Raw genomic sequence first — 13,129 nt, forward strand, 5'->3', positions numbered from 1 at the left:
CTCTGGGTTAAAAAGATTAATATCTGAACCTCTTTATAGGGTTCCCCCAACCCTTTTGGGATGCAACTAATCCCTATGTACTACTTTATACTGATAGTAGATGAGAAATGGTGCAGATAATTGAAAATACAGTAAATTGCAAACAAACACATTCAAGCAAATGTAGGAGAAGCTCGAATAAGTGAAAAATTAAGATAAAGTTATTGAGATGATTTAAGATTTGATTTCAACTCTAAATAGAAGAAATATTTAAGTTGAAAATTCTGAAGGGCTAGAGGAAGCCTTTAAAGAATGTGAATGAAAACAGTACAAGTATATATGAAAGACTTTTAATAATAGCACATGTCTCTTGATAGAGTTGAATGGAAGAACAATATACATTTTAGTTGAGCCCAAATCTTTGGAACGAAGCTTTGAAGATGAGAATTGAATTATGATTATTCATCATTATCATTCCAGTTTCATGTAGTCACGGTCAGGTGTTTAAATCCAAGAATAACTATTTCTCTCTCTCTGTAGTACTCAACAACTGGGGTAGGTAGGAAGATTGCTGTGGTTTCCAATTCTCTAAATCATGCATATATTATACAAGCAACTAATTTAGTCATTTAAAACATTAAAAAAAAACCCTAATTACTATAATACACCGAGGTATTGCACATTAGACGATTATAAGGTTATATTACAGGAAACCTTCCATTATCCGTCACGACGAGGATGATCAGCTAAAGCCATAAAGAACCTTGAGAGGATCCAACTGTCCACTGCAATAACTTGATGAGACAGTTGAAAGTTCTTGGCGGCCCTTCCACTCTTCGTAGGGTTTAAGGACAATTGGGTACTCAGTAGCAGCTGAATCCACACACAACATGGTCTTGTAGTCTTCATCTCCAAAATCTGGCAGAGCCTTGGCTTTCTTCTCCCATGGGTTCCACACAGCTGCACACCACATAATATTTGATTTGTATAAATTGAACTGAGACTCAAATAGAGAATGTAAAGGCAAACAACGCAAAATGACTTGAAACTTATGAATATTTTATCAGCTAAAAATGCAGAATTGTAGGAACCTGCGTCGGGTAGGCCTTCTTTTCTCAGTACAAAGGTTCTTTTCTTTTCATGGTCGATGATGGCAATCTTTGTTGGTGTGCTCAAGTACACCCGATCCACCTGTTAACAGGTATATATATAAACTCCGAGTTAATCAGTTTTAAAAATCAAGAAAGCTACCAAATTAAATGTACAAGTTAGATTGTGTTCAGTTTGGTCGGAGTATAATTGTATAAAGCTGTGATCCAATTGGAAAAGTCTGACTTTGAAACGGCCAGGCTGCTTCAAAATTTTGGAGGAACCCTCCTCATAACATGACACATGGATTTTTTGTATTTATTTCACGTCCCTACTTTTTGGTTAATATTTGGGATACCTCCTTGGAGATACCACTTGTAATCCAAAGGAGAGGGTTGTACCAAAATTTTGAGGTGGAATGGGCGCTTAAAAGTTTTTTCCCAATTGGATGGTGGTACTAAAGGTCGCAATCATGAAGCCATGAGTTTAATCCCAATTTTTTCTTTTTCTTTCTATGGGTAAGCTGGACTTGAACGATATGGTTCTAAGCCCACTTTACCTAACACTCAAATTGATGACAAAAACTAAGAACCAGGAAACTAATACCTCGCCATCAAAAGTAATTGCATCTGCCTGTTCTGTGAACCTCTCTTTCCGCATCAGATTATCGAAGTAGTCAAGTGTCTCCAAGCCCTCGACACGAACCTCACTGAAAATCAAACAGTGTCATGCAAACCCTTTGAAAAGGATAACAGTGAAATTTCCTCCAAAATATGTTAGATTATCCAACTATAACAATTGCAATGGAAGTGAATTAAATTAAAAGGGATTAGGTGTTTTGGGCGTTTCATCAGCAAAATACTAAAAACAAAGCTTCTCTCCTTTCAAGTGAAACAATCAAATAGTGGGTTGTTGGGCAAACCTGACGTCTGATACAGATAAATAATTACGCAGAGCGAACGTAAACGAGAAGGCCCTCCTATCCGTGTTTCTCACCCGAGGGATAAAAGTCAGTTTGCCTGCACCAAGTGAAATACGAAGCCGCAACTCAAAACTGCAAGAAACCATCAAGAGTGAAAAAAGTTGGAAGGTCTTCAAGAAATGGGTGTCTCCACATTTATCATTCTCCAACTGATCCAAAATTCCTTAAGCCTACCTGCGTGGCCATGTCTTTAGATCCTCTTCTGTGGATTTCAAGATAAGATCCACAGACGAGTGGTTGTTAGTTGGTGCCAGAGGCGAAGGACAGCTATCTATTTCCCATAATCTGTTCCTTGCGAATCCATGTTGCTCAAGTGAACCTAGATTTCCAAACTGCAGAAGCAACAGTTAAGTGTGCTAAATCCCAGCCAGGGACCTGGTTGTATGTTAAATAGGTTTTCAGATCTTAGTAAACAAACCTGAGGAAAGCAGACAGGTATTCCTCCCCTAATGGCTTTTGGTGGTTTCCGAATGGCCTGTTGAGCACATAAGAAGACTCAATATTCACTAGAAATAATTACAAGAATATTCTGGTTCGAAAATTAAAGAAAATGCAACCCTAGTAAATTCTCATCCTATGTAACTTGAACAAGGACACTTCTTCAAGTTTATATCTATGTTGAACCGAGAAGGCTCAAACAGTCAGCTTGCTTCTTTTTTCTTCTTTTCTATTAATATTTATCAAAAAAATACTGAAAAGTCATACATCTGTCTTGCCCATCCAGGCCTTCCATCATGTCTACTCAGCAAGGTTATAGCTGATTTATGTTCAGCTCCTTAAATTAACAGTCCAACCACTATTGATAAAGTTGTTTCTATCCATAGTCCTACACAACCCTCATGTTATTTATAATGCACCAAAGAAGTTTTTTTTTTTCTTCTTCATCAGAGTCCCATCAACAGTTCATATCGTCTTTACTAAGCAAACTTATTCACACTAAGGTAGGGATGTCCATTTCTTTCCTTTTTTGGTAGGTATGAAAAATGCATTTCCTTTAAAAGGTCTGTCATTTCTCCCCAACATAAAGCATTTCTTGTAGAAATGAAAATTCCATCCATGTGAAAAACATGAAAGAAGAACAAAGATATCAACTTCTAACCAAAAATTAATGTTAACCACTACATTGTATACAATGCAAATCTCCACAATATATAACGAATGTACAACCTTTATGACTGAAGCTCTTTTTTCCCCACATTTTCCCAAAAAACCCTGTGCCACCAACTCATGAAAATATTTTTCTGTAGGGCAGTTTTGTAATTTTGCTGGAAGGATGTACACTTAGTTGTAAAAAATGGTTTATAATGAGCACTTCTAGGGTTCAAGTATACTCATGGAGATCCACCTTAAGCTTCAAACATCACAAAATACCACTAAAGGCATTACGTAGTGAATCAGTCAAGAATGGCTTTACCTTGCTGCTCATAAAAAGTAGTTCTTCTCTACGTTCATTCTTCCAAGAAACAACTTGCCCACCGTACAGGAGCACCTACAACAAATTTAATCCAAATCAAACAATACATGAAAACATCGAGAAATCCTTAAACAACTCCAAAATATAGTAATTTCAAGCAAGAACACGAGAGCAAGTTTCTACGCCATTAGCTGTTTTAGAAGGTAGGCAAGTGGAATCATGTAAGATTACAAAGTTTATGAATTATACTGAATTTTATTTGGTAGTACTTATTTCAATTATTACACAGAATAAATGCAAAATATCATTCATAATAAATGTCGAAGAAATGGGATACGTAGGCTACCGCAGATAGTTGGGACAAAGATTAGATGAATGATGATCCCGAACCATCTAATTCTAGTGAAATTGGTAGTTTGAAGATGCAACTGCATAAAGAACTGGTGATGGTGCCTTCAATCCTCTGGCATCCGAACAATCCATCTGCACTGCTACTCCCACTTTATGCAATTAAGATATTAAAAAGGGGTTGAAAGAAGATATATTTTGATTTAGGCAGGATATATTGGTAACTATGATTGAACGTGCACCATCATGGTTGTGGTGCAAAACATAAACCAATAGAGCTTACATGCTTGAACCTAAGGCATAGTAATCGGATGGATGGTTTATAAAATCAAATAAAAATCAACAAAGTTATTTTGTGTATCAAAATGTAATAGGCACAATGGGTTTAGTCAAAATGATTAACTAGGCAAAACCCAAATCCCAAATCCCAAATAGTAACTTTTTCTCTCAAGAGTATAATTTCCATATTTGAAGTTTCGCAAAAGCACCATAACCTTTGCTTAAAATGAGATCAATCAACCAAAAGAGAAAATATCAAACATAGTGTCTAGGAATATTGCTTTCTTCATTAAATTTCCAGCCATGGAAACATAGAAATATCAGTTAAAGGATCAAAAATTCTAATTCATTTTCTTCTGGAAACTTTTAAATAATTGAAGTCTATATGTTACACCAAAAAAACATTTTCTGGAAAAAAAAAAAAATCAAATAAAAAATGTCACCTAATTAGTGAATTTTTTTAGTGAAAATTTTCAGATAATTTATTTGTTTCTACAAAAGAAAGAAATATCAAAGAATTTTTCAATGGGAAAGATCTGTAATAAATAAATAAAATAAAAATCCAATTCTGGGTTATTAATAATCCTTTTTTTCCTAATGAATCACAACTCAATAACCAGAATTATTCTCTTGAAATCCAAACCAAAATTAGCAGTAATTAAAAAAAAATACAAATTTATAGTCAGTAATCTACAAATTACCCAACTTTCACCCATGAAATCAACCAAACCATCAAATTTACTATATAAAAAATTAGATTAAAAAAAAAAAAAAAGAAATCTACAAACCTCTGCTGATGATCCATATGGCTCCGTTAATATAACCCTAGGCAATCCATCATTTCCGTGAACGAGATTCAATGGCATCTGTTACGATCGCAAACAAAAAGAAAACCCTAAAACTCCATCAACAATCATAAAAACTCAATAACACAAGCAAGAAATATCACTTATCTCAGAAAACCCTTATCTTCGAAATATTACAGAAACTAAAACCTTCCGATTTCAGAACCCTAGAAATCAAAATCCCTAAAATTACACTAAAATAAATAGAAAAACGGTTACCTTCTCTTACATTAGGGTCTGACGAGTGACGAACAACCCTCAACCACTACAAAGTTTGTGAGACTGTGAGCAACCCATTTTGAAAAGCGTATATATAGCCATGGGTTTCAAACTAGGTATCTTGTCTCAACGGAAACCGAGTTGACTCGTCCAATAGCATTTTATAAAGTAATTTCTTTTTTTATTTTATTTTTTTAAGTTTAGATTTTTATTTTTAAAAAAGAAGTTTTTTAAATTAACCCAAATAAAATTTTAATTTTTCAATTTTTAAAATTAAAAAAAAAAAAAATTCTTAAGTGACTTTATCCTAAGAGTTGTGATTTTCCAACGCCCACCTATCATATACTCTTTCTTTGCTTTCTCGACATGGCATGGTACAGTATTGTAGATTTTCTTTCTTTGAGATACACAACTTCACATCTCCATAAACATGTATAGTTGTGTATCTCGAGAAACAAAATCTATGATTTTGTTACATGCAAGTCGGAAGAGTAGATGGGGAGTCAGACAATCATTATTCCTATCATAATATTAGAAATTACAACATCATCCTCTTTCAACTAAGGGGAAAAAGAAGAAAGACAATAAAATTTTAAATTATTAGAAAAATGATAAAATTGAAGGTTATTATTGGAAAGAATAACATTTTCCTTACTAACTTAGTAAGATTTTAACCCTTACTAAGGGTCGTTTGGCTAAGATGGATTACCGCATTGGTAATCCAATACCACAACCCTTTAAATTTCATTGAAAAATAAAGTCAAAAAAAAAATATTCAAATTTGTTTAGGCTTCATCCATGTTTTTGAAAATGAATGGCTATCGAAACTTCCATGGAACTCCTAAATTTAAAATTTAAAATTTAACGAGGAAACATATATGGATCAGATTCGGCAACCAACACGGAATCAACAAATTTGTCTTATATGGTTTAAAAATTTTGGATTGAGCTGATTTTTTGTGAGGAGATCTTCCTCACAAAAAATCAGCTTAATCTAAACTTTCTGACCCCATCAAAAGAGATTTAGAATGTGGACCTTCGAACCCCATAATAGAATTTTGTCCTCCACAACTTTGAAGCATTAAATCATGTTTTTGGATGCCACAACGTGAGCCCAAAGGCCCGTAGTAAAGGTGAAATACTTACTTAATAAGACTAGTCAGACTATATTAGAAGATGGGTAAAAGAGAAAAGACAATAAACTTATATGGGTATTCTTAAAAAGGAAAGAGAAAAAAGGAAATAACATTGAAATTATTTCTCGAAACACATACGAGATTAGATTTGAATCATTATTCATGAAGGATAAAACATTGAGAGAAGACAACTATTGTATGTTGTTTTATAGATTACACCATAAATAAATGAAAGTTACAACAACTAAATCTCATTCACTTATGGTGTGATTTTATAACTATTGATAGGTTTCATGTAAAATTTTATACTGTCGTAACATCATAGTCTTGAGGGGCAGATTTACAATGAGAACACATGCCAACTAGTGAGCTATTGTGATATATTTTAGCGATCGATAAAAAAATCTACTATTATTGTCCCTAAAAAAAAACTAAAAAAATTCACTCTTAATTGCTCCCACATTTATTATTTACTCTTAAACTCTTAGTTGTCTCCACGTGGGCAAAATCTTAGCTCTGTCCCTGGTCATCCTAATATAATATTAGACTTCTTCTACTAGATGATTCCTAATTTTTTAACGGTCATTAATGAATCATTGTTATAGTTTTTTATTTATTTATTAAATGCCAGTTGGCTCGGACAAAATTTCTTTATATTTATTTATATTATATTTTTAAAATATTAGATGAATCATCTCAATCTCAAACAAAACTTAAAATCTTGTATATATTTGATGGTTTTCAAATCTGATGTCCCATCCAGATTGAGAATGAGTTGTTTAATTATATAAGTTCACCTAATTGCATGAGATCGGGATGAGTCACCCAATTCATCACCATCTCGGACGAGTTCTAAAACTATGAAGAGAGCGAGAGAGAGAGAGAGATGTGGGTCCCGTCTTCAAAATGAAGGGCTTCCGTTTGTCTAAATTTTAATGGAGTCGTTTTTTTTTTTAAATATTAAATTTTGGAGGATACATCACACCTTTATTGGACGTGTGGTCGGGTCTGTAGAAATTAGAAAAAGACAAATGCACTGTTGGTTTTTATTTTTTTATTTTTCTTGGTATTGTCATTTTCGAAAGCGCCCCCACAACATTTGTGTTCTTTAGGTTGACTAACCTTACTAAGTTAGTAAGAATTTCTAGATCACCCTGTAACATCTAAAAATATGATCGATCTTTTAGAATTGTAAAAATTAAAATTTTAAAAATAATTATTTTTTATCGTTGAATTTCAATTTTAAATTTAAGAATTACGTGAAAGTTTGTTAATTGTACACTTTTAAAATTCAAATAAAAATACTTTTTTTAATTATTACTAATATTATTAATTGGGTTTGAATTTTTCGAACCAACTTAGAAGACTGTGGTGTTGAATTGTTGATGTTGTAATCTATCAGAGTAAAATGACCTTTAGTAAGTCTTAAGATCTTACTAAGTTAGTAAGAAAAATGTTTTTCTTTCTTCTTTCCTTTTTTTCTGTCTCTTGGCCATCCCATCACTAGATAGACCCTTCACCGTTTGTGTTTTTAGTGAGAGATAATGCTCAAAGTTTCACACCTCACACCGCTAAAATCTCAATCTTTGAAATAGAATATCAAGGAATCCCATGGACACATAATTCTATGTGAGATGACCTAAATGCCCTCAACTTCAACTTCTTCGGTCAAAGTTTTAAAAATTTTGTTTATTGAATCCTTCACGAAGGGATTATTTTTTTAAATACCCCAACTTTTGAATGGTAACGTAATTGTCCACGTAGGTTTTTTTTTTCTTAAAGCCCGTCACCCTTTGAATCTTTGATATCAAATCATCAAGATGGACATTTTACATCATTGAGATCGACCTTTGGTCCAAACATCGAGAATTACCTTTTATAATTGTCTAGATCAATAATTATAGATGATCAATCTCAACATGAATCATTGAAATTGATGATTCAAATCATTGAGATCGACGAATTAAATGTTTAATCAACGATTTGAGTTTGATGTTGTATTGAGGTGAGGGGCATTTATAAATAAAGACTTTACTAACTGGATTGTTAAGTTATTGTCTAAAAGTCAAGGTGCATGTAGAAAGATATTTTTATCCTTGGTATTGGTCATTTTTGAAAGCGTCCCCCACAACATTTGTATTTTTTAATTTGACTAACCTTAGTAAGTTAGTTAGAATTTCTAGATCACCCTGTAACATTCAAAAATATGATTGATATTTTAAAATTGTAAAATTAAAATTTTAAAATTAATTATTTTTTATTGTTGAATTTTAATTTTAAATTTAAGAGTTATGTGAAAGTTTGTTAGTTGTAGACTTTTAAAATCATAAATCAAATTCAAATAAAATTATTTTTTTAAAAGTATTATTATTATTAATTGGGTTTGAGTTTTTCGAACCAACTTAGAAGACTGTGGTGTTGAATTGTTGATGTGATAATCTATCAGAGCAAAATGACCCTTAGTAAGTCTTAAAATCTTACTAAATTAGTAAGAAAAACATTTCTCCTTTTTTTTTTCTCTCTGGCCCATCCCATCACTAGATAGCCCCTTCACCATTTGTGTTTTAGTGAGAGATAATGCTCAAAGTTTCACACCTCACACCGCTAAAATCTCAATCTTTGAAACAGAATATCAAAGAATCTATGGACTAGACTGTAAGCTGGTTTATCAAATGTTGACACATAAATCTATGCTAGATGACCTAAATGCCCTCAACTTCAACTTCTTGGGTCAAAGAAGGGATTAATTTTTTAAATACCCCAACTTTTGGATGGTAACATAAAGGTCCATGTAGTTTTTTTTTTTCTTAAAGTCCGTCACCCTTTGAATCTTTGATATCAAATCATCAAGATGGACGTTTTACATCATTGAGATCGACCTTTGGTCCAAACATCAAGAATTACCTTTTATATATAATTGTCTAGATCAATAATTATAGATAATGAATCTCAATGGTTGAACATGAATCATTGAAATTGATGGTTCAAATTGTTGAGATCAACGATTTGAGTTTGACATTGTATTGGGGTGAGGGGCATTTATAAATAAAGATTTTACTAACTGGATTGTTAAGTTATTGTCTAAAAGTCAAGGTGCTTGTGGAAAGATATCTCTATCACTCAAAAAGTTTTTTCTCCCTTAAACCCTACCATTCTACCTCTTTTAACCTTCAAATCTCATAAAAAAAAAGATGGAATTTTTGGAGAAATAGAAAATGATGAAATTTTAGAAAGAAAAATCAATGATATTCAAAAGAGGTTAAGGCAAGGTTAGAAACAATACATTTAAGATAAAGTAAAAATAATTTACCATTGAAACTGAAGAGCTTGAAGTCAACATATTTTTGACTATTAGTCAAAAAGAGAACCTCTATTATCACATCAACTTTTGCTATATGTACTACTTCTTTGGTGATTTACAAACGAATTGGGTGACATTAGGAGAAGTTGGTGTGGCATTAGAATCTCTAAATATCAAGAATATGTGTTTGGCTAAAGGTATAAGATGAAGGAATTTAAGTTACTTTTCACTAACCAATAAGAGAAGATCAAGGTAATAAATATCTTGCTTAGCAACCCCACCAGAGGATTAGCTGAGATGGTAAGAGCGACTGGGTTTGCTCTCCAAATCATACTTTAGAATCTCTATATGCCATATAAGTGGTTAAAGTGGATGTACCCATTGCTTTCCCAAAGGGCACCTTTAGTTTTCGACCCTGAAAGGATAATTGAAAACAATTGCCCTTTCAATTAATATTGTAATTCAAAGGAATCTGTTCTTTCTATGGTCTCAAGTTCAAATCCCACTACCCATAAAAAATCTTGGTGGCCACGCACCGCTCCACGTAGTGGGGTATAGCCTGAGTGCGGGGCATAGGGACTAGTCTGGTGCACGCAAGCTGACCCGGATACCCTTCGTTATAAAAAAAAAAAAAGGTTCTGCCTAATGGTTTGGGGCCTCAAATGGTTCTCAAGCCTATCAAGACAAAAGTCTTTTATATCAATTAAAATGCTCACTTACAAAAATATAAGTCTTACTTTAACTCTAATACGATCTTTCCTAATCCGTGTTTAAAAAGTCGTAGAAAATGTGTGAGAGATTATTGTTAAATATTTATTTTTTGTCACAAAAAATAAAATAGAATTATCTTTATGATTGACTTCGACGTTAGGATTCCCTATCACAAGCACTAAACAAAGTTTACACAATAAAGATTAACACGAGCACTAAAAAAGAAGTTTACGAAATAAAAGACCCAAAAAAGGAAAAAAGAAACAACTTCAATCTGACAACAACCAATCTTTGATTTCTTGTTTGAAAATTTTTCCTCACCTACTACAAATCCAAGTCGAAGAATTCTTCAAATAATGTAATTAATATCATTGATTGTTAAGGATGAAATTCGACCGACAAGATCAAATACGTATCCCGATCATTATATAGATATAATGGTTAGTGTGAATTGATATGGTGATTTTTTCACCTACTCTATAAAGGCTATATCCTAGCTGTATCTTTCAGGGCTCATGGACAAAGCAAACCATTGGACTGTTTGGTTGCAAAAATATCACAATAAAGGCATGTACATATGTAGATGATTTATCAAAATCTATAAAGACATGTTTGGTTTAAAAAATAACTCTATGCATCATAATTCTAGCCAACTACCCTTATAATTAATTGAAGGCCCCTCGATGAATCGGATAAAATGTTTTACACATTCCTCCCTAAATAAAAATTAGACATAACTTCCATGACTATTGACTTTGACCATTTAAAAATGATTAAACTTTCGTTGAATCGAAGATGAACGGTTTCCTCGAATCACTTGATAAGAAGTGAATTTTGGAAAAAGTAATTTTTTTATTATAGATATTTTGATAATTATATTTAAAGTTATGGACATGTTGGTTATTAATTTAATATCATAATAGATTTAAGGGAATATTTTAATAGTTAATTTTCAAATAGGCCATGTTCCCATGAATGTTCAAACGCTGATATGGGTAGTTTCTATTTTTGGCCCAACATGCAATAGAATAAATCAGAAGGCTACCCAGTTTCGAACACACGACCAGAGAGAGCAAACCTCTATCACTAATTTTATCATTAAGCCAATTGCATGAGAATATTTTGTAAATAATTATATTATAAAATTAAAGAGTTTAAACTTAAAATTATATAAAGAACTAACAAAAATAAGAATAATGTTTTTCTAACTCCCCCCCCCCCCCCCCCCCGGCATCCCATACTCTCTTGACGTGGCATGTGCTAGAATCATAGATTTTTTTCCTTGGGATACACAACTACACATATTGATGAGTTCTAGCCATTGAATCTAAGCATTTTGATTATAAATAACCTATAAATGGATTAAAAGTTTATGGAATTAATGACCTAATATAGTACATCTCATAATTGAAACGGGCAAGTATTTGTAAGTTGTGATTAGTGCCCAAGGCTTTCTTTAAAATAAGTAGGATCAAGACACAATGTTTTTATAAAAAATAAAAAATAAAAACCTAGATAAGGTGCTAGGTCTTATGTGGGCAATATGTGCCCCCAAAAGAGATCATTTTCATTATTCTAAGTTAATTTGCCCATAATATATATTGGTAGATTATGGGGGTGGTGAACTATAGAATTGAGGTTTGCTGGCATGAGGTTGCATTTTTAAAATAATGTGGTTATCTAGAACTAATATTTAAAATTAAAAGGTGAAGACATGTCAACTTAGCTAAGTAAGACGTGTCAAGTGTTGTTTTCACGTCTTAAGTTTAAATCCCTTGAATCCACCTTCACCTTACGAATTTGTAATATTTACGTGTCCAAAAAATAAGAAGAAGAAGAAGAAAAAAAATATTATGAGACAAAAATATGACCCACCATGCTCGGAGAGCATCTCCAACAATGCTCTTTAAAATAAAGAGCATCTTTTATAAAAAAGTAACAAAAGTTATTTTAGTTTGTGTAAAATTTGATCCCAACTCCAACGACTCAACACTTTTTCTCTATTCTTAATATTTAATATATATATATTTTTTTTACAAATTAATATTTGTTAAACCTACTAAAATCCTTGTAAGGATCATGGGCTGACATCTTGGCATCCAAAAACATGATTTGATGCCATAGAGTTGTAGAAAATGAAATTGTAAGAATTTAATATATATATATATATATATATATTTCACCATTAAATTCCAATTTTAAGTTTTGGGAGTTTGATAGCCGACCATTTTCAATACCTTGGATCAAGTTCAATATATATATATTTGGACATGAGTTTTTTCATGAAATCTAAAAGGATTTTGTTTGGGACATGAGGGTCCAACAACCCTTAATATGATTTGAAATTTTAATAAGTTAGTAAGGAAAGTAGTTTTCATTTTTTAACATTAAAATAGTTAGTTTTGAAGGCTCTTTACATGTAGAGAGTGGAAGTCCCTATTTTTTTAAGAATAACGATTTTTTGATGTCCCCCTCTGATACACACTCCTTGACGTGGCATGTGCTAGAACCATTGATTATTTTCCATGGGATACACAACTACACATATTTATGGGGATCTATAGTTTTGTATCCCGAAGGAAAAAAAATCTATGATTCTAACCCATGTCACATCAGAGGACACACGGGGCGTCAAAAATCACTTACTCTTATTTTAACATTTACTTTTAAAGAGTCTCTTTGAAGATAATTTTTTCACTGTGTTCACTATTTAAAGTAAGAAAGTCAATTTTTTCATCTTATTTCTCTATAGAAAGAAACCAGAAAATGATGATGTTTAACTTAGTCAGAGATACTGTAAGAGTAATGATACTGCTTAGATGTTTG

The 13,129-nt window shown here is 32.4% G+C and overlaps 1 protein-coding gene across 1 annotated transcript; it reads right to left on the reverse strand.

The window, feature by feature from the left end:
* Positions 1-563: 563 nt before the first annotated feature.
* On the reverse strand, positions 564-5,303 carry LOC147405563 (aldose 1-epimerase family protein). Its single transcript, XM_086433340.1, has 9 exons — positions 5,156-5,303; positions 4,880-4,957; positions 3,465-3,539; positions 2,469-2,525; positions 2,225-2,382; positions 1,991-2,122; positions 1,675-1,777; positions 1,071-1,170; positions 564-939 (listed from the first exon to the last, which is right to left on the reverse strand). The coding sequence occupies exons 2-9, from the start codon at positions 4,955-4,957 to the stop codon at positions 722-724; spliced, it is 921 nt and encodes a 306-aa protein (XP_086289466.1). The 5' UTR covers positions 5,156-5,303; the 3' UTR covers positions 564-721.
* Positions 5,304-13,129: the final 7,826 nt, after the last annotated feature.

Source organism: Akebia trifoliata, chromosome 3, assembly GCF_017979445.1.
Source record: "Akebia trifoliata isolate Shusen 1 chromosome 3, ASM1797944v1, whole genome shotgun sequence".
NCBI lineage: Eukaryota > Viridiplantae > Streptophyta > Magnoliopsida > Ranunculales > Lardizabalaceae > Akebia > Akebia trifoliata.